The sequence below is a fragment of the Elgaria multicarinata genome, chromosome 20 (assembly GCF_023053635.1).
Source record: "Elgaria multicarinata webbii isolate HBS135686 ecotype San Diego chromosome 20, rElgMul1.1.pri, whole genome shotgun sequence".
In the NCBI taxonomy this organism is placed as follows: domain Eukaryota; kingdom Metazoa; phylum Chordata; class Lepidosauria; order Squamata; family Anguidae; genus Elgaria; species Elgaria multicarinata.
In genome coordinates this window covers 6,563,706-6,589,063 of record NC_086190.1, presented here as the reverse complement: position 1 = coordinate 6,589,063, position 25,358 = coordinate 6,563,706, and the positions used below count along the sequence as shown (strand labels likewise).

The 25,358-nt window shown below is 46.1% G+C and overlaps 1 protein-coding gene across 1 annotated transcript; it reads left to right on the top strand.

The window, feature by feature from the left end:
- The first annotated feature begins 972 nt into the window (after nt 1–972).
- On the top strand, nt 973–12,374 carry LOC134411449 (arylacetamide deacetylase-like 3). Its single transcript, XM_063145250.1, has 4 exons — nt 973–1,149; nt 9,219–9,435; nt 11,229–11,292; nt 11,600–12,374. The coding sequence occupies exons 1-4, from the start codon at nt 973–975 to the stop codon at nt 12,372–12,374; spliced, it is 1,233 nt and encodes a 410-aa protein (XP_063001320.1).
- The last annotated feature ends 12,984 nt before the right edge of the window (nt 12,375–25,358 follow it).

Here is a 25,358-nt window from a genome sequence, read left to right as displayed (position 1 = left end):
TTTAAGATATCTCAGCTTGGTTGCTTCATCGTCGTTTGAAACTTAATATGGCAAAGACTGAATTGCTTGTTTTTCCTCCTAAACCTTCTCCTCATCTCTCATTCTCTCTTACTGTCAATGATGTTACACTTACTCCAGTCAAGGAAGCTCGTAGTCTTGGCTTTATATTTGATTCCTCACTCTCCTTTATTCCTCATATTGAGGCAGTAGCTAAATCCTGTCATTTTTTCCTGTATAATATTGCCAGGATTCGCTCATTTTTGTCTGTCTCTTCTGCCAAGACTCTTGTTTATGCATTGGTTATTTCTCGGTTAGACTACTGCAATCTTCTTCTCACTGGCCTTCCTTCTTCTCACATCAGTCCGTTGGTTTCTGTTCACCACTCTGCTGCTAAGATCATCTTCTTGGCTTGCCGCTCTGACCATGTAACTCCACTTCTGAAATCTCTTCATTGGCTTCCAATTCACTTCAGAATCCAATATAAACTTCTCCTGTTGACTTACAAAGCTTTTCACTGTCTAGCTCCTTCCTATCTCTCCTCTCTCATCTCACACTATTCTCCCGCTCGTGCTCTTCGCTCCTCTGATGCCATGTTTCTCGCCTGCCCAAGGGTCTCTACTTCCCTTGCTCGGCTTCGTCAGGGTCTTGCTATTTACTGTTTTACTCTGTACAGCACCATGTACATTGATGGTGCTATATAAATAAATAAATAAATAAATAAATAAATAAATAAATAAAATGATCCTGGTAATCTGGATTACATAACAATGTGTCAACATCATGCAATTGCAAACAAAATCATCATGACACAATAAGTCTCAGCTGATAGATCAAATACTTAGGTAACTATTACACAAACAAGTTATTATCTTGCTAATAACTAAGGATACTCAACAGAGGTAGGACATTAGATTTTCTGGTGTCAGAAGAGGTTACATCTATTGTATATTTCTATACTTCTTTTCAATGGATATGGAATTTGGTCAAATGCTTTGGTTGCTGGTATCTTATGCAAGCATTACCATTCTCTCTTTGGTGTTTGCATGGGCAATTTATTATGATATTACCAGGACACACATTCCTCCAGGAATCAAGCAACGTTTGAAACTACGACTTTTTAATTTCTCAACTAATCTTTTCCTTGGATTGGTAAGTTAACACCATAATTTTTTTTTCTGTGAATTGCTTTGCTGGGCATGGAGGGTCTATGAAGCACTTCCTTAAGTATGGAACTGGGAGAGAAAAACTTCCTGATCAGCTGGATTCATAATTGCTTGGAATGAACATAACATTTGTCCATCCATTTGTCTGGTAGGAGAGTTTTGATTATGAATCTCCCACCCATTAGTTGTGGGGGTTCTGCTATTGCAATAAGATTGCAGGCTGCACATTTACCACTGTCTTTCAAGGAAAGAGCCATCATTCCCTGCCTTTGAAAGACAACCAGGCAATCACAAAAGCAGCAAACTTATTGAAAGCGACCTCAAGTCCTTTCATGGTTATTCAAGGAACTGCAGCAACATGGAAGGATTCTTTCTAAAACAACAACACACCCTACAATGCCCGCTGTTACCTATACCCCCCCCATAATACCAACAATAATAATTTGATTCAAAAGTTCACTTCTTCTCTCCTCTGATGCCATGTTTCTCGCCTGCCCAAGGGCCTCTACTTCCCTTGCTCGGCTTCGTCCATTTTCGTCTGCTGCCCCTTACGCCTGGAACGCTCTTCCAGAACATTTGAGAACTACAAGTTCCACCGCAGCTTTTAAAGCTCAACTAAAAACTTTTCTTTTTCCTAAAGCTTTTAACACTTGGTGTTGTGCAGACTTCTACTGTTACTTTCTACTGTTAGTTTTACCCTACCCTGTGCCTGCTTACCCTACCCTCTGCCTGTTTGCATTCTCTTCCCCTCCTTATTGTTTTACTATGATTTTATTAGATTGTAAGCCTATGCGGCAGGGTCTTGCTATTTACTGTTTTACTCTGTACAGCACCATGTACATTGATGGTGCTATATAAATAAATAATAATAATAATAATAATAATAATAATCCACCATCATAACAATAAATAATAATAATAATAATAATAATAATAATTTCCTACCCACCACTCTCTTTGAATCGAGGCGGGGAAAAACATTAGTACAGGAATCAACAGATCTTTAAAATTCTTGATTTTACATTAATCTGGGTAGGCCTGCTGGAAAAGGCTAGTCTTCAAAGCTGCCTTAAAATCACAGAGAGAGTTAATATTATGAATTAGGGGTGTGCATGGACCCCCCAATCCGCTTCATGGCCCAATCCAGAAAATCCAGTTTGGGCCCGATCCTCTTTGCGCCGCTCCGCCCGTTTCCCGCTCCATGGAGCGAGATCCGGCTTCGTCGCTGTCGCTACATGGATAGCGGGAGCGGCGGTGGCGCAAGATAAGCTACCCTGCCCCCTTACCCGCATCCATCACGGGCTTCAATTGAGGCCCCGGTTGAAGCCGGAAGAGGCCTCGGCCTTCACTTCCACCTTCAACCGGGGCCTCAATTGAAGCCCACGATGGAGGCAGGTAAGCATCCCTCCTCCCTGCTCCCTTACCTGGAGCTGCCACCGCCACCACCGCATGGATGGTGGCGCCAGCAGTGCCAGATGAGTCCCCCCCCACTCAATCCTCCGGATTGAGGATGACCTCAATCCGGAGCAGGTGAAGCTCCGGATTGAGGTCATCCTCTTCACCTCGATCCGCAGCCCACATGACTCTCTTCGCCTCCACCTTTTCCAGAGGCGAATTAGGCCACCTCGCTCCTGCTTTTCTGAACCGAAGAGAAGTGGAGCACACCCCTATTACGAATCTCCTCCATGTACATCGATGGTGCTATATAAATAAATAATAATAAATAACAGTAGGCCATTCCGTAATCCAGGGGTGACAGAAGAAAGGGTCCTCTGGGAAACAGATGTCAGCCTAGTCTTGGCTGACTGAAGTAAGTTCTCCCCAGAGGACCTGAGTGTGCGGGGTGGGCTGTATGGGAGAAGGCAATCCCGCAGTTAACCCAGACCCAAACCATTTAGGGCTTTAAAGGTAATGAGCAACACTTTGTACTTTGCCCAGAAACTAATTGGCAGCCAGTGAAGTGATTTTAATGTTGGGGTAATATGCTCACCCCTAGATGACCAGCCTGGCTGCCATATTTTGAACTAGTTGAAGTTTCTGAACTAGGTACAATGGTAGCCCTATGTACAGCGCATTGCAGAAGTCAAGCCTCAAGGTTACCAGCATGTGCACAACCATCTTTAGGTCTTCTGACTCTAAGAAGAGGCACAGCTGGTGTATCAGCCAAAGCTGATAGTAGGCACTCCTGGCCGCTGTGTTTATCTGGGCTGTCGTTTGGAGCGATGGATCCAGGAGCACCCCCAAACTGCGAACACAGTATTTCAGGGGGAGTGTAGCCCCATCCAGAACCGGTTGACACACCTCCAAACCTAGGTCAGAGCCCTTGACAGCAAGCACCTTTGTTTTGTCTGGATTCAGCTTCAGTTTGTTTTCCCTCATCCAGCCCTTTACTGCCTCCAAGCATTCATTCAGAGGAGACACACTATCCTTAGCTGACACTGTTGTCGAAGGCATAGAGAAATATATTTGCATTTCTTCAGCATACTGATAGCCCCATGCCTCTGGATGATCTCTCCCAGCACTTTCATGTAGATGTTAAACAGCATTGGGCATAGGATGGCACCTTGTGGTATGCCATACAACAGCTTCTTTTTTGAGGAGCAACTATCCCCAAGCGTCACCATCTGGAACCTACCTAAGAGGTAGGACCGGAACCACTGCAGCACAGAGCCCCTGATTCCCAAACCCCTCTGGCATTTCAGAAGGATAACATGGTTGATGTTATTAAAAATAAAAAAGTTATAGGCATTTCTTTAGGCCAATGTAATCCTATGGCAAAACAAAACACAGTTTGAGCTAAAATGGCGTCCGAAGCTCCGAATACTTCTGAAACATTTTGGATTGATCCAAACTTCTTCAGATCATTTTGGACCTCAGCTGAACCATTTCGGATCTGTTTTGGAATGGTCCAAAACACCCCTATTCTTTTCAGATTCGGGGTTCGGATCCGAAACGGTGAAATTCCCAAGTAGCCACCATAGAGCTGATGTTTCCCACAATTCTTTTCCATTTTAGTCCAATTGAACTGCTCTAAACCTAGTAGACATCAATAGGTCCTAGGACATAGCAAGAATAACCTGCAAGTGAAGATCTTTCTCTTATTGGAAATTTCTAGAAGTCAGGCAAAAAGAGATGAAACCAGCAGAGAGGCAATGGACAGAGATGATCCCATGGGACCATGTGCAAGGCTGATCTCTCATGATTTGAGATGAAGAGTTGTTCCCTTCAATGGTTTTATGGAACGTGCTCCCATCTAGACACAGGTTCTAGCATCTGTGTCTATGAAGATATTTCCCATTCTAAATAATCCTCATTAAGACAAGATTGAAGAGGATAATGCCACCTTGACACATTCAGGTGCAATCATAAGCATTTTTAGTAGAAAGCTGTCTCACAATTCCCGACATTCTATAACCAGCAGTGCTTGCTAGGGATTGCTGGGAGTTGTAGGCCTTTTCTTTCCTGTATAAATATGCATAGGGTTCTGCCCCAATCGAGGTTGGAAATCCATGAGTAGATTATGAGGGGATTTGCTGAGCAAAGCCTTGGTTAAACATTACACCAATTGGGGATGCATCAGCCTTAACTTGAAGCAGGGCTCAATGGACAAGCAGAAGATAGCTGCAGCTCTACACAGCTGTCCTCACTTATGCACCAGCCTCGGAATTTGAGACAAGCCTCAAACCCAGTTCAGGTGTTGGGAGCAATGGTTGTTTCTGCTTGTCCTTAGCAGTACCATTCCTGCCAGTTCCTGGACCCGGCTTGGATTATTCTTGAACATGAAACGACCTAGATTATTCTTCCATGCAAACCTTGTTTTCCTTGGCTTCAGATGGATATCTTTGGCACACTGACCTTGGACTGGTTAATTACCACTTTAGCTGCTGCTTATTAGGGGTGTGCACGGACCCCCCGCTCTGCTTCTCTTCCAGATCTGTGATTTGTGGATCAGCCCGCTCCGCCCCGCCCCCGCTCCGCCTATGTCCGCTCCGCTCCGCTCGGAGCTCCGGATCCGGATCGGAGCTCCGTTTCCCCCCCCCATAGGCTTGCATTAAGCTAAAAAAGTATACAACTTTTTTTCTGTGAAAGTTAGAAACCTCAAGTTTGGCATCATGACACCTCATGGGGGTATACAAACGCACGCCAAGTTACAAGGCAATCCCATCATCCTCTGATTTTTGGGGAATTTATGAATTTGGGGACGTGCCCAGGGGAGGGGGAAGCAGCTGCCAGTTCAGCTCAAGAAAGCCATTGCTTCACCAATGGCTCTGAGGAGTAAATGCTCACTTCAACTCATGATAGGCATTGCTCCACCACTAAGAGAAGTAGACCGCTCACTTCAACTAATGATAGGCATTGCTCCACCACTAAGAGAAGTAGACTGCTCACTTCAACTTATGATAGGCATTGCTCCACCGGGTTACTCTCTTTGGAAGGCTCTGATGGCCTTCCAAGTACAGGAGAGAGTGGGGGCACGTCCACATGGCATGCCCTAGGGGAGCTCATCCCCTTGCACCACATGTTTTCAGTTGTTCCCCAAAGTTAGGGTGGGTAGCAGTACTCTCTTATTATTGGCTTAGTATATGATTTCAGGTTGTGTTTGTGCATTTGGTGGGGCTACTGTTTTAAAAAACACTGGGAAAAGTCCGTTCAGATTAAGAAAGAGAAGTTTCCCAGAATCCCAAGTTACCCGTTTTGCCTATCCCCTCCTCCAACTTTGGGATCATATGATCATGACCGGGAGTTGACTCTGCCCCTCAGCCCTTCGAAAAAGGTATTTTTCCTGCCGATTTTTTAAAAAATTCTAGCGCGCAACCCGCACCACACAGAGAGCTGAGAGTAGTCTCAAAATGACCCCCATCCACGACTCTCTGAGCACAAGAATTTTCAGAACGATAGCTTCAAAAACAACACAGTTATTCCCGATTCTTTTCCTCAATGCAATCCTATGGGCGAAAACCGCCGTTTGACCCACGCTGTCCCTGTTTGTAATGTTTGTTTACCCGATTTTTTAAAAAATATAGCACGTGAACCACACGACGCAGAGAGGTGAGAGTAGTCTCAAAATGACCCCCATCCACGACTCTCTGAGCACAAGAATTTTCAGAACGATAGCTTCAAAAACAACCCAGTTATCCCCGATTCTTTTCCACAATGCAATCCTATGGGCGAAATGTTTCAAGTTGGCGATCGGAGCGGTCCGCCTGAAAGAGGAGCTCCGAAAAATGGGCGCTTCTCTTCGCCTTACTTCTAGGGGTCCGCAGTCTGCTTCTACTCCGCCTCTTGGCAAGGCGGAGCAGGCCAATTCGCTCCTGCTTCTGCGCTTCTAATCGGAGCGGAGCACATGCCTACTGCTTATGTCTAAACTCCCATGATTTATGACAGGTAATAGGCAACAGTTCCCAAAGAGGCCTCATATTCAAAGCATCCCTGGCTGCAATTCCTACCAACTTAGGCAGGTGGCACAAAGATTGCTTGCATCCCAACCACAACATTGAGATCAGATGCAAATGACAATGAACAGATCCATGGATAGAAAAGGAGGGAATGGGGATGGAGGGTAAAATTTGTCCAAGGTCCCCAAGAGGAATATGCCTTTCTCTGAAGCCCTTTCCTGTAGATTGGAAGTAGCAAGTGTTGCAATTCCTGGTTCAGGGTGAAGGGGGAAAAGGCCTATTTTGTCTTTGCTTTTAAATGAGGCCTGTGTTTGCAAGGGGGCAGCAAACAGACCTCTCCTGTCAAGGCTAATAGCTAGGTGAGCAAAGCTGGATGGGGCACAGGTGGACAGAAACTGCAGCATCCACTACTTGGGAAGGCCTCAGGAGCTGGGCTTGACCTGAGTTTGCCTTTCTCACTGGGAGACCTTAGCGATACCATGGAAGTGCTTAAATGTACGAAATTCCACACAGATCTGTGCAGTGGTATTCCTGTAATCCACTTCTAAAAATACGGTTTTACAAGGAAACAAATAAAGTAGCCACTCAAAGCAAAGAGTGAGCTGAAGGAATGTGAATCAAGGTCATACTATTCCTTCCCTAACTTCTGTGTGTTTTCGAAGTGCAAATCTGAAGTTTCATTACTATTATAGTTTTTATTAGTAGTAATTAATATAATATTAATAATGTGCTGCTTATAAAACAATGTGTGTATATTTGCTTCATTGCCCAGACACAGTGATTGTGTAATAGGGCAACAGACCACTAACACACACACACACACACACACACACACAGCGCATGTCTAAAAGTGCAATGCTGGAAAAAGGGTCTGTCTAAACGTGCAAAGGATTGTTCCTTTTAGTTTCATTCCACATACCTGTTTCCCTCGAATTATCGCCTACTGTGCTAAGCTGTTGTTGTTGTTGCTAGCTAATTACACCCTGGGCAGCATCTCTCCTAATATACTTTGCATACCAGGAAAAGGGTTTAAGGGTGGAAATGTAAAAATAATAATAATTAAAAATCAATGGATGAACCAATCTAATTCAAATTTGGTATGCTTAAAGCTCTCCTTAATATCTATTACTGTGCCAATTTTGACGTCTTTATCTTTAAAACATACGCAGATGTAAGCATTTGTTTAATTTGAAGCTTAAGAGTATCAAATCCTGCTCCTGAGTGGCCGCTCAGAAAATAACAAGTGATTCGTTCCAAAACCAGTAGCAAAATAGGTCGGGTCTTTTGGCTTTATAGCACAATTAAAGCAGGACGCATGGGAGTACTTCACAATAAAAGCAGATTATAAGCTGGAAAACTTTGGAGTCCTTTGCACACAATTCGCAGTGATTGCACAGTATAACACTGGTGTGATAAAGACCTTTGACTCACCATTTCACATAAATAGCATGAATACAGGAATCAAATAGGATTTCCTTCTGCTGCGGAACACACTTACAGGAGTTAGTACCATTTTGTTATAGGAAAGGATACTATGTATATATATATATATATATATATCTGCCAGCTGGTACAGAGTTTGCCTCCCTGACATTCCTTTTTCTTCCTGAAGCGTCATGCTTGTCTCTTTCTCTCCCACTTGTTCACCTGTCTCCCTCTCAGCCATTTAATTTCCCTTGTCTTATTCTCTCTCTCCCCCTTCCTTTCCCTTCCTGTCACATGCACTGTTTGTGGAGAGGTTTCAACTCCACAGGTTTAATGTTTGTTCATTTGTTTGTGGATATTTTTAAATCCGCTTTTCCACTCTACTCGAATGTGGAGTGCTCAAGGCAGCTAACATAAAATTAAGAACAGTAAAATAAAACTAAAAATGAATTAACAACTGAAGACAGTGGAGGGGACGTGCAAGGGGAGAGCAGCATGACCAATCCCTCTCAGCCTCTCCCCCCCCCAATTCTCTCCCAGCTGCTTACCAGGACACCTACGGAATGTGCCCTCTGTCCATCCTCTCGCTCACCCTTTTCTGCACTGCTTGGTCAGGATCAGGGGAAGGCAAAGAGGGTGGCACAGCTCCAGGCCAGGCTGCCACCACAGAAATGCTGCTGTGGCTCCATGACCAGGCCAAGGTGCCCACCCACTGTGCCTGCCTGCCTGCCTACCTACTGCACCAAGGCCAGGCCAGGCCACCAGCCTGCCCAGCCACCCAACTGCCCACCCAGCTGGCACAGCGACATCTGCTGAAGAAGCGTGGGTGGGGGATGGGAGAAGCTGGGGAGGCCCGTTTCTGGAAACATGGACATGGTCCACCCAAGCCCATCCTGCTCAGGCATCCCATCTTCTTCTGGGTTGTTGCCATGGCTGGCTGGGCCCATTCCCAGAAACATGGAAAAAGGCCTTCCTCCCACACGGCCATCCAAGCTTTTTCTTGTCTGCACATCGGCTACGCCATTAGCATAGGTGGAAAGATATCTGATACTGGCATGGCCGGTCTGTGCACTTTATGGAGGCCATTATAATAAAAAAATAAAATATCCCCCCCCCCTCAGAACTGGACACTTGGTCACACTAAGTGCAACACTGTCTAAGGCTGCCACTGTCAAGATGTAGATACTTAATGCACCGAATTCTGATTAATTTCCTTATCTCCTGTTTTAAACAGGCACAGTTTCTGGAGAAGCTTGGCATTTGCCCTAAACATAAAGCTATCAGGTTTATTACGGCTTTAGCACTACCAGTAATATTCTCAAAGACGATCATCAAGGATCTGGTGTTTGATGAAGTGCCAGTGAGGGTGTATTGGCCCAGAACACCAACTACCGATAAGAGACGAGCAATGATCTTCTTTCATGGAGGAGTTGGCGTGTTTGGAAACTTAAGTAAGTTTGGTCTGGTTAACAGAAGATGGAGTTAAAAGAGACATCCTGTTGTACTGTTTCAGTGATCTCTTGAAAATTCCAGCTTCATTGCTAATGAATAATCTTTTAACTTGGGATGTCAGAAGAACCTGGTTTGGGGATGGAACTCAGCAAATTTTCACAAGCTCGACTCCTGAGATGCCAGTTCATGAATCCCAGAGTGGGCATGACTTGGCGTGCGCTGATTGGGGCAAGCTCGTAGTTTCCTGCTTTTTGTGTGTGTGCAAATCCCAATTTGTGCAAATTTGCAATGGGGAATATTTACGGAAATTGTGATTAATGCAAAATCACAACCATAAACATTGCAATTTGCACAAAGTGGACCTTTACCTCTACATGTTTACAAAAACTGTGCTATTTCTGGCTGCGATTTTGCGCAAATCACAATTTCTCTAAGTATTCCTAACCATGAATTTGCGCTAATCACAGTTTGCTAATAACAACAAAAACAACAAAAACAGTGAGCTCTTGGAGTTTTGCGGCTTTTGCTTTTTGTGCTTTTTATACTGTATTTTGTATTGTGTTTTTAACCTGTTCATTGTTTTATATTATGGTTTTAATTTTTGTGAACCACCCAGAGAGCTTTGGCTATTGGGCAGTATAAAAATGTAATAAATAAATAAATAAATGGAATTTCTAGAGAAATTAAATGTGATTTTTAATAGGGCTGTGCACGGACCCCACGAACCACTACGTGGCCTGATCTGGAACTTCCGGATCAGGCCCAAACCACTTTGGATCGATCTGCCCATCCCCCGCTCTGCTCCACAGAGTGAGATCCGGAGAGGCGGATTGAGATTTTGCCCCCTTTCCCCACTTATTTGCCTCCGCGGTGGACAGCAGAGGCAGGTAAGTGGGGAAGGGGGGCAAAATGGGGGGCGAATAAGCCCCTTCCCCCTGCTCCCTTACCAGTGACCTTCGTAGTCCTTCATGGGCTTCAATTGAGGCCCGAGCTAGAAGCCGGAAGAGGCCTCTTCTGGCTTTAAGCCAGGGCCTCAATTGAAGCCTGCAATGAACACAGATAAGCCCCACTCATCCCTGCCCCATTTCCTGGCTCCACAGCTGTCACCATGCAGATTGAGGCGGCGGCAGTGGAGCCAGGTAAGCGAAAATCCCCCCACCCCCTTACCTGGCTCCCTCGTGGTCTGTCGCAGGCTTCAACTGAGGGCCAGGCCTCAAAGCGGAAGCAGGCCTGCTTCCTCTTTGAGGCCTGGCCCTTAGTTGAAGCCCACAATGGAGTCTGGTAAGCCCCCTCCCCCTGCCCCCTTACCTGGCTCCATTGCTGTTGATGCATGGACAGCGGTGGTGGTGGCGGAGCCAGGTAAGCCAAACTTCCCCTGCCCCTTTACCTGTGTCCTCTTCAGGCTTTAAACTGGGGCCTTAATTGAAGCCCACGATGGACATAGGTAAACCCTCCTCCCCACTGCCCCCTTACTTGGCTCCATCACCATCACTGCGTGGACTGCACTGGCAGCGGTGGTGCTGGGTGAGTCCCCCTCACCCCACTTACCTGTGTCTAGGACTCCAGATCGAGGCGAACCGCTTCACCTCGATCCACAGCCCCCCAACCTGATTCGTCTCCGCCTTTGTTGGACGTGAATCAGGCCGCTCCGCTATCGCTTCTACGAACCAAAGCGAAGCAGAGCACAGCCCTAATTTTTAATATGGCATGTAATCTGGATTTTAATATATATATATTAAACAGTATATAAATGTATATACCTTCAAGTATAGTTCTTGTATTTCTTTTCCAGAAACTTATGGAAGGTTGTGCAACTACATTGCCAGAAGGAGTGCTTCTGTGGTTGTGTGTGTTAGGTAAGTGGTCCCCTTCGTCTGTATCCAAGAAATAGTGATGAGTACTTCCTGAGTCGTGACCCCTGGTAGATGTGCCCTCTCCTCCAGTAATGCCTGGCCAGTATGGCCTCCTCAGCCAGCACTCAGTGAATTTCAATCTATTGTGAGTGTCCTTCAGGAAAAAAAAAAGATTAAATTCCAGATATTGGGTTGAAATGGAGTTACACAGCACCTGGTACAGAAGCGTAATAATGAAGTGATATATAAATTCGCTATAGCCTCAGAAACTGCAGTGCTAAATGCCGACAATATCTTGCCTTTGCTTTAGATTTCGGTATGCTCCGGAGCATCCATACCCAGTGCCAGTTCTGGACTGTTGCACTGCTACTATACACCTGTTGAAGAACGCTGAGCTATATGGAGTGGACCCCAACCGCATCATCCTTGGTGGGGACAGTAGCGGAGGCACCTATGCTGCTGCAGTTTGTCAAGAACTGGCGACAAGGAAGGATCTCCCAAGGGTCCGAGCCCAGGTCCTTATCTACCCATTCCTTCAAGCAGTGGACTTCAATTTGCCTTCTTATCAGCAAAGCCATTCAATTCCCTTCTCATTCAGGAAACGAATAGTCCGATTTGGCTTGTTGTATCTCACTGGGAGAAATGTCAGCGCTGATGAAATTATGTTAAGTGCCCATGTTCCAGAGGAGTTGAGGGTGAAGTACAGAAAGTGGGTTAGTGCAGATATCATTTCAGAAGAATTTAAGGTCAGGGGTTATGTGCCACCAGTGCTTGCTCCATGTATAAAAGAATTTTATGAAAAAGGCAAGCAAGCCTTTGAGCCCATGTTTTCCCCACTTTTAGCAGAAGATACTGTCATCCGCCAGCTCCCTGATACATTCATTTTAACCTGCGAATATGACGTTCTCAGGGATGATGGACTGTTGTATAAGAAACGCCTGGAGGACAATGGTGTGCCAGTGACATGGCATCATGTGAAGGATGGGTTCCATGCAATAAGCATGTTTGTTGATCTTGGACCTTTTGAATTTCCAAGCTCACGGAGCAGTTGTAAACGTATAGTACATTTTTTAGAGCGTTTATAGAAATCATTCGTCTACTGCAGTGCTACACTACCCCTTCATTTGAGGAACAACCCTCCTTTTAGGGATCCCCTGATCTGTCCATCTCACCATGATTGCCACATATTCACAGTGATGACCATTCCATTCATTTTCTACACACACTTGTGATTTCTGAAAACATAAATCCAAATGAAAATCCATAAACGTTTTCCTGCATTTTTGTCCTTGTTTTTTTCAAGTACAGCTTTTCTAGATATTTCCCATTGCTGAAATACTGTGCCAACTTTCTTCAAATACACACATTCTATCCATACTTTTAGTTAATACGTACTTTTGTTCTGCACTTGACTGTACTACAGGCTAGATAGCATTCAGTGCCCAACTCACGTTTGCAATATAGCAAACCTTGGGCCAGATGGACATCCGTTTAAAAAACAAAAGGGGAAAATCAGTTCGATCCCCTTCCCCAGACATGAAAAATGATTTGTACAAAATGTGGATCCCACGAAAGAAAAATGTACAAAATCCTGCTTCTGAAAACAAAAACAAAAACAATGGAATTCCACAGACGAGCCCAACTCAGTTCCGGTCGAGATATGCCTGGCAGCAGAAAGCAGAACGGAGTTCAGGGGACTGAGCCAAGCAATTTCTTCCACATTTCCAGTCCTTAGCGAACTAAATTTCTCACCCATCTCATTCCATAACCTGAAAAGTTAGCAGTTCAGGAATACATTCCTTTACATTCCTGTATAAATTGTGTCTATGTTGCTACAGATCTACACCAAGCAGGATATGGAACGTGTCACTGACCCAAACAGTTGTCAATATCAGTATAAGCTGTTATTAAGCAGTAGTGTAGATCCTGCCTCAGCTTTGAAGATTTTTTTGAAAGAGAGAGAGAGCTTATTTATTTATTTATTTATTTTATTTACAATATTTATATACTGCTCCCCATTCAAAATTTTGGAGCGGCATACAAGAGAAAATAAAAATAAAAACAGAACAAAACTTTAAAATAGATTTTAAAAAGAAGCAAAATGCACAGTGAACCGTGGCTGGTCATTAAGGAAAGGCTTCCTGGAATAATGAGGTTTTCAGGAGGTGCCGAAAAGGGTACAAACTTGGCGCCTGCCTGACCTCCAGAGGCAGGGAATTCCATAGGACGGGGGCCACCACATTGAAGGCTCTTCCCCTGGTGGACTCCAATCGGTGGATGGGTCTATGTGGAACCACGAGGAGCATGCCCTCAGTTGACCTCAGTAACCGGGCAGGTTGGTAGTGGAGAAGGCGGTCTCTCAGGTATCCTGGTCCCAAGTCATTTAGGGCTTTGTACACAAGTGCAAGAACCTTAAACCTGGCCCGGTAGCGAAAAGTCAGCCAATGCAGTTCCCTCAGCAGAGGAGTTACATGCTGGAAAGGGGCAGCTCCAGACAACAGCCGAGCTGCAGCATTCTGCACTAGCTCCTGCTTCTGGAGCAGCTTTAAGGGCAGCCCCACATAGAGCACATTGCAGTAATCCAATCTTGAGGTTACCAATGCCTGTACCACCATGGCCAAGCAATCCCTGTCCAAAAAGGATTTGCCACAGTTGGTGAACCAAACAAAGCTGGTAAAAGGCACTTTGAGCCGCCATGGTTAAGAGTACCCCAAACTACGAACCTGGTCTTTCAGAGGGGGTGCAACCCCGTCCAGAACAGGCAAGGAGCCTATCTCCCAGATCTGGGAACCGAGATGCCTCCTTGTTTGGCTGCAGCAGCACTGCTCTGATAGCGACGTCCGAGGCGTCCGTCTCAACTATGAAAGGGGTCCGAGGATCGGGATGCTGTAAAATTGGAGACGAGGTAAACTTAGTTTTTAGTTTTTCAAAGGCCTGCTGGGTGCTCATAGTCCACTGGAACGGGGCCTTACCACGGAGCAACTGTGTGATAGGCTCAGCGGGGGTTGCAAAGTCGGGAATGAATCTCCGATAAAAATTTGCGAATCCTAAGAAACACTGAACCTCCTTCCTGTTCCTCGGGGGCTGCCATGATAACACCGCCTCCACCTTTGCTTGGTCCATCTCCACCCCTTTTGCTGAGATCCGGTACCCCAAAAATTCCACCTCCGTCAAATCGAATTCGCATTTTTCTAATTTTGCATAGAGGTGGTGCTCTTGGAGTCTCCGAAGCACTGCCTTCACATGGACGTCATGGATGGTCTGGTTCGGGGAATAGATCAAAAAATCGTCCAGGTAAATTATCACGAACCGATCCAAGTAGTCCCGGAACACATCGTTCACGAAGTGTTGAAAAACGCCTGGGGCATTGCACAAGCCGAACGGCATGACCGTATACTCGTACTGGCCGTATCGGGTCATAAAGGCAGTCTTCCACTCATCCCAGGGTCGGATGCGCACCAAGTTATATGCTCCCCTTAAATCCAGCTTCGTAAAAACCCGAGCATGGCAAAGACGTTCCAACAGCTCCGGGATCAAGGGTAGTGGGTACCGGTTGCGGATGGTAATTCTGTTTAAGGCTCTGTAATCATTGCAGAGCCGGAGTTCACTAGTGTTCTTCTTCTTTACAAAGAGGACCGGGGCCCCTGCTGGTGACGTGGATGGACGGATGAAGCCCTTCCTCAGGTTAGACTCCAGAAAGTCCCTTAGGGCGGCCAGTTCCGGTTCCGACAAAGAATATAGGCACCCCGCCGGTATAGGGGCTCCTGGGACTAAGTCTATGGCACAGTCATATGTCCGGTGTGGAGGCAGTCGCTCAGCTTCCTTTTTGTTGAAGACTCCCGCAAATTCCTGATATTTCACGGGTAGGCTGCCAGCAGGTTCTTGGGGGGGTGTTTCTGGGGCGGCAGGGATCCGTTCGGGCCAACAGTGCTCCTGGCAGTAGGGCGAGGCAAACAGCACTTCCCTCCGAGCCCATGATATACAGGGGTCGTGCTGGGTCAGCCAGGGCATCCGAAGGACCAGCGGGAAGTGCGGGACAGCAGCCACAAAAAACTGGACCTGTTCTACATGGCCCTGAATCTCCATAGTCAGCACCTCCGTCTGTTGGGTCACGGGGCCTGACTTTAGGAGCCGTCCATCAATGGTCTCCACTGGCCAGGGTTCTTCCAATTGCTGCAGCGGGACCTGGTGCTGGGTGGCAAACCCCAGGTCCATAAAGCTGTTGGACGCCCCAGAGTCAATCATGGCCCTTACTGACATCACCGGGCCCTCCCGTCCCCTAAGGGTAGCTGTGACCAACAGCGGATCCCTTTGGGGATCTGACTGGGGTGGGGTAGTGGCTAACGCAGGTTCTCCCAGGCTTTCAACCCCAACTAAGCCTGGGAGGGTCCGTTTTCCGGCAAGGGGGCCCCTCGCTGCTTGAAAGGACACACACGGGCAAAATGCCCCCCTGTCCACAGTAGAGGCAAAGGCCCCCTGCCCTCCTCCGCTCTTTTTCTGCTGCTGACAGACGTGGACGTTCTCCTCCCAGCTGCATCGGCTCCTCTGGTGGGCTAGGTACAGGAATCTTGGTCGAGGTTGCAGACGTCTCTGGAGCAGCTGCAGGTCCCCTCAAAGCCCACCCTTCAGACCTGGGTGGGTTCTGTAGGCGGGCTAGCCTGCAGGCATTCAGCCTGCCATCAATCCGTGCAGCCTGCTCCATGAGCAGAGCCAAAGACTCAGGTGGAGCAGCTCGGGCCAATTCATCGAGGATAGCGTCTGAGAGCCCATATCGATACTGGGCTTGGAGGGCGCTATCATTCCAGGTGAGGCCCTGAGCGATGAGGCGGAACTCAGTGGTGTACTCCCTCACTGAGCCCTTTCCCTGGTGCAGGTGATGGATGAGCCTTTCTGCTGTTTCCACCTTAACTGGATCTCCCCATGTGGCCAGCATCTCTTTTAAAAAATTGTCCAGCTGGTTTAGGAAAGGGTGGTCTTGGAGCAGATACGGAGTGGCCCATCGCTGCGCTGGTCCAGACAGGAGGCTGATGACAAATGCCACTTTCTGAGTGTCTGTAGGGAAATCCTCTGGCCTGAGTTGGAAGTGCAGCCTGCACTGGGCTAAAAAGCCTTCCAGCTCCTGCGGCTTGCCAGAGAATTTTTCAGGCAGGGCAGCCAAACACTTACTCCTTCGAGGGGGGGGCGGGGGTTGAGTCGGTTGCGCTTGCAATACAGGGACGGCTGTCTGTAACTGCATAACAAGATTCTCCAGTTGTTGGTTCTTAAGCAATAATTCCTCCATTGCCCTTATCTTTGTCAGCCAGGTCAGAGATTATTCTGTCTGGGAAAGCCGCCAAATGGCTTGACAAAGACAAATGAGCACAGCTGGTATCTTAGCAACAGTGAGTTTATTGCAGTTACAAACTTGGAAAGCAAACGAAGGGAAAAAAGGGCTTGAGAAGTAAAGGCACAAGATAGACGTAGTAGGGCAAGGTGCAGGCTTACAGAGAGGTCAATGTCCGGTCCGAGGTCTAGGGAGCATGGCAAAGCGGAGGCACAGTGGTTCAGTCTGAGGTCAAGCACAGCCGTCGGTCAGCAAGGTCCAAAGGTACAGTCCAGGAGTCACGGGAGCAGGCACGGGCAAAACGTAGTCAAAAGGCAGTCCAAGGTCGCAACAGGATTCCAGAAGTAGTCAGACGTGGTCACGGGGTCCGGGAGTCAAGGCTGGGTTCAGGAACTCGGTATCTGGAGCAAGGTGTGTGGTCAGGAGATCGAAGAGCCAAAGCTTCCGCCGAAGAACTCAGATAATCTTTGACCCTTTGGCAGGGCTCCCGGCTGCTCTTTTATCCTCAGTCAGAGTGCTGAATCAGAGTTTCGCAGCTGATCTCTGATTGCCTGGCGTTTCTGTTGGAGACAGCTAGACCGGCGTCTGGTGGCCTTCTCCGCCCGTAACTGGCTGAAACCGGGCTTGTCCGTCTCTTCCTCAGATCCCTGCGGCTCCTCCAGAGTCTTTGCCAGCATCAGGCCCTCAGAGCTGGCAGAGGTTCCTGCTGGCCTTGGCTTCTCTCCCTGAGGCTCTGCCACAGCCTCTGCCAGTCTATTCTCACTACCTGAGCCAGGCCCCTCTGCACTGGGTCCAGCCTCTGCCAGCTCCCCCTCATCTCCTGACTCCATTTCCATGCAGGGCATAACACACATAGTTATGATGTGTTTAAGCATACACACATACATTTGCATGTGTTTTATGATTTTTTTTATGATCTGTTTTGATCACCCATCCCACGGAGTCAATCCAGGAGGATACCATGGTGTCAAAAGCCGATAAGCGATCGAGCAGGATTAACAGGGTTGCATTCCCCCGTCCCTCTCTCGATAAAGGTCATCCATCAGGGCGACCAAGGCTGATTCAGTCCCATAACCAGATTGGAACCCAGACTGGAATGGGTCCAGATAATTAGTACACTCCCAGAGTGCCTGCAGTTGCTCCGCCACAACCCTCTCAAGTACCTTCCCTAAAATAAGGCGTGTTTGCAACTGGGCGGTAATTGTCTAATCCCATCGGGTCCAGGGTGGGCTTCTTCAGGAGTGGTCGCACTACTTCCTCCTTAAGGACAGCAGGGACCATTCCTTCCCGGAGGGAAGCATTTATCACCTCTTGGACCCACCCAGTCAAACGCCCTTGGCTTGCTTTTATAAGCCAGGAGGTTCAGGGATCGAGAGGGCAAGTGGTTGGTCACATTGCTGCAAGGACCTTGTCCACATGATCAGGCCGCAATAACTGGAATCGATCACACAAATTGGGCAGATGGTGGCATCGGACACCTCAACTGGAGCTGCACTAACAACAGTGTCAACCTTGCTGCAGAGAGAAGGAATTTAGGAATATAAGATGAATTTTGATGTGCTCCTAGTACATTTCTCATCCTTTGTCATGGAATGTTTTCCTCTCCAAAATCTGTGGCCCCTTCTCCAAAGTCTCTGTCCACTCTGAGTGTAACAATATGATGCAGATCAAGATTGCATGCAACAACAACAATAAACATACTTATATAAACTATATGTGGGCCGGGGCCCCCCTCCCCCACACTTACCTGGCTCCGTCATGTCCGGGCGGCTGCTTCAACTGCGGCAGCTTCAACTGGGGGCTTACCTGACTCCATCGCGGTCTGGCCAGTGGCTTCAACTAAGGCCCAGGCCTCAAGCTGGAAGCAGGAGGCCTGGGCCTCAGTTGAAGCCACCGCCTGGACTGCGGTGGCGCCAGGTAAGGCCCCCTCCCTCGTTCCCCATTTACCTGGATCTGCTGGCAGGTAAATGGCATTTTCTTAGAATGTTATTTGGTGTTCCCAAGTATGTTTCTGGAGCTGCTCTCAAACTAGAAGTTGGTCTGAATTCTGTTAATTGCCTGGCCTGGATTCATGTTATCCATTTTTGGCTTCGCTCTAAGTTGGCACCTCCATCTAATTCTCTAGTATCTAAGATTATGCTAGACCACTTTGAATCCCCTTGGTCAAAGGCCATGACTAGCAAAATCAAGTCAGTAGGCCTTTCCCCCCAAATGCTACTATCAAGGGATTTAGCTAGTGCCAAATCAGTAGTGAAACAGAGGCTGCTTGAAATAGATATGCAAGTCCTTCAGAGTGCTGCACAGGGCCCATGTTCCCCCCTGTCCCTAGGACTACCTGCCTCCTTTTGTAAAGATGGGATGCCTTATCTAAGCTGGTTGACTATTCCCAAATACAGGAGAGCATTTTCATTAGCCAGACTTAATGTCCTTCCCTCCAAACTTTTGGACGGCAGATTTAATAAAATTCCAGTGCTCAACAGATGCTGCCCCTGCAACAATAGTGAAGTGGAAACTGTATCTCATGTTTTACTGTTTTGTAGATTTTATCTAGGGGCTAGAAATGATCTTCTAAACCCTATTTTACAATTTTATCCTGGTCACCCAACTGAATTCTTAACATCTCTCTTACTTTGTAATATAGACAAATCAATCACTGAGCAAGTGGCCAAGTTTTTGAACCTGGCCATTTCTTTCAGATCTTCTATGATCGCCTGACTTTTAATAGTTAATAGTTAATGGTATGTTCAGTTTGCTTGTATGTAAAATTTCTATTTGCTGGAATGGTCTCTTGACCGCAATAAACTGTTGTTGTTGTGTTGTGAACAATAAACATACTTATATAAACTATATGTGGGCCTGGGGCCCCCTCCCCCACACTTACCTGGCTCTGTCATGGTCCGGGTGGCAGCTTCAACTGATGCAGCTTCAACTGGGGCTTACCTGACTCCATCGCGGTCCAGGCGGTGGCTTATATTGAGGCCAAGGCCTCAAGCTGGAAGTAGGCCTCAGCCTGCTTCTACGTTGAGGCCTGGGCCTCAGTTGAAGCTACCGCCTGGACCGCGACGGAGTCGGGTAAGCCCCCCTCCGCCCTTACCTAGCCCTGCTGTTATCGTCGCACAGACTCCGGTGGCGCCAGGTAAGCTCCCCTCCCACAATTACCTGGGTTTGGAGCTTCGGAACGGTCCATATCACTTCGGACCATTCCGAACCACTCCGGGTCTCCCCTGATCCACTGCGGAACCAGCTTTGGAAGTCCGGATCGGCCCACTCCTCTACGCATTTGGAGATCCAAAATGAAGCGGAGCACAACCCTCATTATTATAACGATATCTTTAGTATTGGAACACTCTTTAAAGTTTGCGATGTACATAAGCTTTTAAATTATTTACCTACTTCTTGGAAGTTAAAGCATGGTCAGTGTAAACGGATTTTCCACTCGCTTTTGACCACCAAAACACAAATACTAAAACACTGCAATAAAATATGCTCACATCCCATAATGAAATGGATCGAGGACCTAACAACACTACCCACATTTTTAATACCGTATTTCTTCGATTCTAAGACACACTTTTCCCCCTAAAGTAACAGCTCTAAAAATTGGGTGCGCCTTAGAATTGATGGCACCTTAGAATCAAAGAAATACGGTAAAATTGCTTTGCTGGCTGATTGGAGCCTACAGTGCGCCCCTTGCAGCTCCGGCCCTTATCAGATGCGCTGGGACGACACAAGAGGCTCCAAGAGTCAGGAGGCTCACCACCCCAAGCACCGGGTCCCCCCTCCAGCCGCCGCGCTGGGAAGCACGCGTCCCGCCTGGAACCCCTCACGCCCGCGGAAAAACCTGTGCTGCTCCACCGAAGCTGCTCTCACGCGGCAGCTCCAGCTCCATTCGTCTCTCTCCTCCACGTGCAGGCAGGCAGCCAAAAGAGGAAGTTCCTGCAGCAGCCACGAGCCGGGAGGAGGAGCTGGGAGGGTAAGCGCCTGTTTTTTGCTTACCCCTAAGCCCCTCCCAGCCCAGTGGTGCCAAAATCCAGCTGCCCAATAAGAATTGGGCAGTCTCTCCCATTGCTCTGCCTGCAATCACTTCCTCACACCCAGGCTATGCCGTAGTCCTTAAAGTGGAGCTCGCTCAGTGACAACTAGGAAGTTTTGGTTGCATCTTGTATTTGGTTGAGTCACTGTATTTCGTTCATTTTGATCCCTTATTGCAAAATAAAATGTTGTCAAAAAGATTGTACTACGAAGCCGCATTGAAACGAAAAGTTATTGTGTATGCAGAAGAACATGGCAATAGAGCTGCGAGTCGACATTTTGACATTAGTGAGGTAAATGTTCGTCGTTGGAGAAATGACCACAATTCCATATTTTCATGCAAAGCAACAACCAAGTGCTTTACAGGGCCTAAGAAAGGAAGATTTCCACAAGTTGATGAAGCTGTGAGACATTTTGTAATACAGACACGTGAAAAAGCATTACCCATCACTCAACAAGCCATGCAGCTGAAAGCCATGGAAATCGCCAAGTCCCTCGGATTAGAGGAAAGAACTTTTAAAGGAAGTCGGGGCTGGTGCGACAGACTCATGTGTCGTAGCGGGTTATCGTTAAGACGCCGAACAACTATCTGTCAAAAAATTCCTGCAGACTTTCAACAGAAGCTGATTAACTTTCATCAATACGTGATCAAATTAAGGAAAAAAAGAAAATATGAGTTCAGTCAAATCGGAAATGCTGATGAAACTCCGGTCTACTTTGATATGCCTCGAAATTACACCGTCAACGCTAAAGGTGCTAAAGAAGTCAAGATTATGAGCACTGGCTATGAAAAGCATCGTATCACTGTGATGCTATGTGTCACTGCTGATGGTGGAAAGTTGCCACCATATTTAATTTTAAATTGAAAACCATACCGAAGAATGAAATTTTCCCCAAAGATGTTATTGTGCGTGCACAGAAAAATGGATGGATGACGGCAGAGTTTATGGAAGACTGGCTAAGTGCTGTGTGGAATCGACGTCCTGGAAGTCTTCGTAATCCACCTAGCATGCTAGTACTTGATGCATTTCGTGGACATTTGTCTGACCAAGTCAAAAATAAAATCGTGCAAAAATGTTGTGACTTGGTTGTGATTCTTGGTGGCATGACTAGCCAACTGCAGCCACTCGATGTTTCAGTCAACAAACCATTGAAGGATTACTTGAGAAAGGAATATGTATTCTGGCTGTTGACTGACAACCTTCCGCTGACACCTCCTGGAAAAATTAAGAAAGCACCAGCATCAGAACTGGCAGAATGGGTATCAAGAGCTTGGAAGCTGATCCCAGAAAGAATAGTGCAGCAGTCATTTCAAAAATGTTGCATTACCAATGCTCTAGATGGCTCAGAAGATGATCTATTATGGGACAATGAAGATAAAGATGGCTCAGAAGAATCAGACTCTGATATTGATTCAGAAGGAAGAGATGAATAAAATACCTGTGGTGAAATGTTGTATTATTGTTTTGTGTACATTGTTTACATTTAGTGTGTTTCTTTATTGTTGTTGTTAGTAAATTGAATCTATTACTTATAATAAAAATATTTGTTTGATATATTTTAGAGTTTTATTTCTAAGAAATTCTAAAATATTCTAAGAAATTTCTAAGAAATGCTACTCATAAAAGATATTCTAAGAAATTTATTTTTTCTTAGAATCAAAGCTTTTTTTCTGTTGGTGGTACTGAAATTAGTGTGCATCTTTCCCCCCCAAATAAACAGGTCTAAAAATGGGGTGCGCCTTAGAGTCGATGGCGTCTTAGAATCGAAGAAATACGGTATAGCATATATTAGCTAAATCCAAATTGCAGTAAGGAAAAAGGCTTTCAAACAAGATAGTCAGTACATAAGCATTTCCTTGACATACAGGTTAAACAGACAGAATACTTTTAGAAAACAGTTACTTTTCAACCAGTGCAGGTAGAACCAGGAAGGTAGACTCTTAGTGTAAGGAAAGTAAGAGCAAACTGTGGGCCCTGTACACCTAGGAAACACAATGTATGTTGTTGTATATCTAAATTATAGCCCTCACCGGCTGATTAGATTGTCACTCACTGAGAGGGAATAGAGAAGCATGTAGATCTAAAGAAGTTGAATGCGCCGATTCTTATGCACACCTGCAAAACGATTGACAACCGTTTCAAGGTCCAGGGCTTGTGACTGTTTCTTTTCATTTGCCAGTATAGCAATATTACTTAGACGTTCATCACCCATACTGCTCCTCAGGTATGTCTTAATTTGCTGCAGAGATGAAAATGTTTGTTCACATCTAGTACTTGTTGATAGGGGTGTGCACGGACCCCCCGATACGCTTCTCTTCCAGATCCGCAATTTCTGGATTGGGTCCACTCCACCTATAGTACGCTCCGGTTCGGTGTGAAGCTCCGGATCCGGATCGGAGCTCCGCGTTTCCCCCCCATAGGCTTGCGTTGAAATACAAAAAAGTCTACAACTTTTTTTTCTGTTAAAGTTAGAAACCTCAAGTTTGGCACCATGACACCTCATGGTAGTATACACAAGCATGCCAAGACTCAAGCAAATCCAGGCATCCCCTGATTTTCAGGGGATTTTTGAAAATCGGAAACCCCATTTTTAAACATGGGATTTACTCTTAACATTTTGATAGATAAAAACTTGGAAACAGGCACCTTCACAGCTGCCATCTAAATCCACAATCATGGCAAGTTTCAAGCAAATCCCATCATCCCCTGATTTTTGGTGGGGCTTTAACCTCTAACGCATCACCCGTAACCCCAATTCACACCCCTTTTGATATCTACATCAATTTTCACATTAGAATAAACCTCAAACTCAGCACCATGATAGCTTATACATGTATTCACATGCATGCCAAGCCTCAAGCAAATCGAAGCCTCCCCTGATTTTTGGGGAATTTTTGAAAATCGGACACCCCATTTTCAGACATGGGATTTGCTCTGACATTTTGACAGATATTTTTTTTTGAAGTGGGCACCCTCACAGCTGACATATAGTTTCACATTCATGGCAAGTTTCAAGCAAATCCCATCATCCTCTGATTTTTGGCGGGGCTTTAACCTTTTAACTCACCCAAAATCAAGTCCCATGCTAGAACTACGTCAATTTTCACGTTAGAAACCTCAGGTTCGGCACCATGACACCTCATGGACGTATACACACGCATACCAAGACTCAAGCCAATCCAAGCCTTGCAATTTATCAATCAGAGAATTAACAAGGGCACATGCTTGGGCCACGTCACAATCCGATTTTTGCAAATAATCCGATACCACCTTTAGTTCAAGAAGCACGTCACTAAAACGATTCAGGCAAAACACAAAGCCAAAATCTATTTGATTTAGAATGCCACAGGCCTCTACACTTCTTTCAGAATTTGATTCATCGCTGATTATATTCAGAAGCAATAGAATTACAGGAAGTGTTGATTTAACAGCTAGACACGATGCAATCTGACACACCCAGTGAGTATCTGACAATCTTTTTAATTCAATAATACTATTCCTTGTTTGTCGTTGCAATACTAAGAACAGCCTATACTTTGCAAAGGAACACTGGCAATACTAAGAACTAGGCATGTGCTCCAATTAGAAGCGGAGAATCAGAAGCGAATTCGCCTGCTCCGCCTTGCCCAGAGGCGGAGTAGAAGCGGACCGCGGACCCCTAGAAGCAAGGCGAAGAGAAGCACACATTGGTGGAGCGATCCTCTTTCTGCGGAGCGCTCCGATCGCCATTTTGAAAAATTTCGCCCATAGGATTGCATTGCGGAAAAGAATAGGGGATAACAGTGCTGTTTTTTAAGCTATCTCTCTGAAATTTCTTGTGAGAGTCATGTCTGGGGGTCATTTTGAGCCTACTCTCAGCTCCCTGCGTGCTGCGGTTCGCTTGCTAGAATTTTTGGAAAAATCGGGTAAACAAAGAGGGACAGCGTGTAAACCGGCGGGGTTTTTTTGGGGGGGGCAGGGTTTGAAGCGATGACAGGCACATTCAACTCCCAATCCTGATGGGAATTGATCAGCTCATGAAGCATCCTCCAATCCCAGTGTTTGAGGGGGGGACTAAGGCAGAGGCACCCACAGAGCTTTGAGCTCGTAGCGTCTTGTGGGTTTGGCATTCATGGGGAGAAAGTTAGGTGCTGCTGCTGTGTTTGGAGATAGATTTCGGATTTAGCTTGGCATGTGTGTGTGTTTGTTTGCTTCTTTCTGACTTTTTGCTTAGTTTGCTCTGTGTTTCTCCCTTACTTTGATTTAATATAAACTTTATTTTTAAATTTTGGAGTGGTTGGTTGGTTGGTTGGTTGTTCCCCCCGCCCTTCCCTCTCTTAAAGCCTGACTGTGTTTCATCTTCCTTCTTCCTTCTATATACAAAAAAATACAAAAAAAATTATTCTCTATTTCTTCTCTCTGTTACTTGGACTGTGTGTGTGACTGTGTTATTGTGTGAGTGTGCTGTGTGCACTGTTTGTGAAGTGCAACAGCCACAGATTGAGCATTTCAAATCCTTGGCAAAGCATACACACTTCTTGTCCCATTTCCCTACATATAGTATTAATATTCTTATACATAGTATTATTGATATTATATTCTTATACATATTATTAGTAGTATTAGTATATTCTTATACATATTATTATTAGTATTAGTATAATATCATAATGAGAAGAGGGAGCAGGTGCATGTCTGTGGTGGGGCGTGCTGAAAGCAGTGGTCAAGGCAAG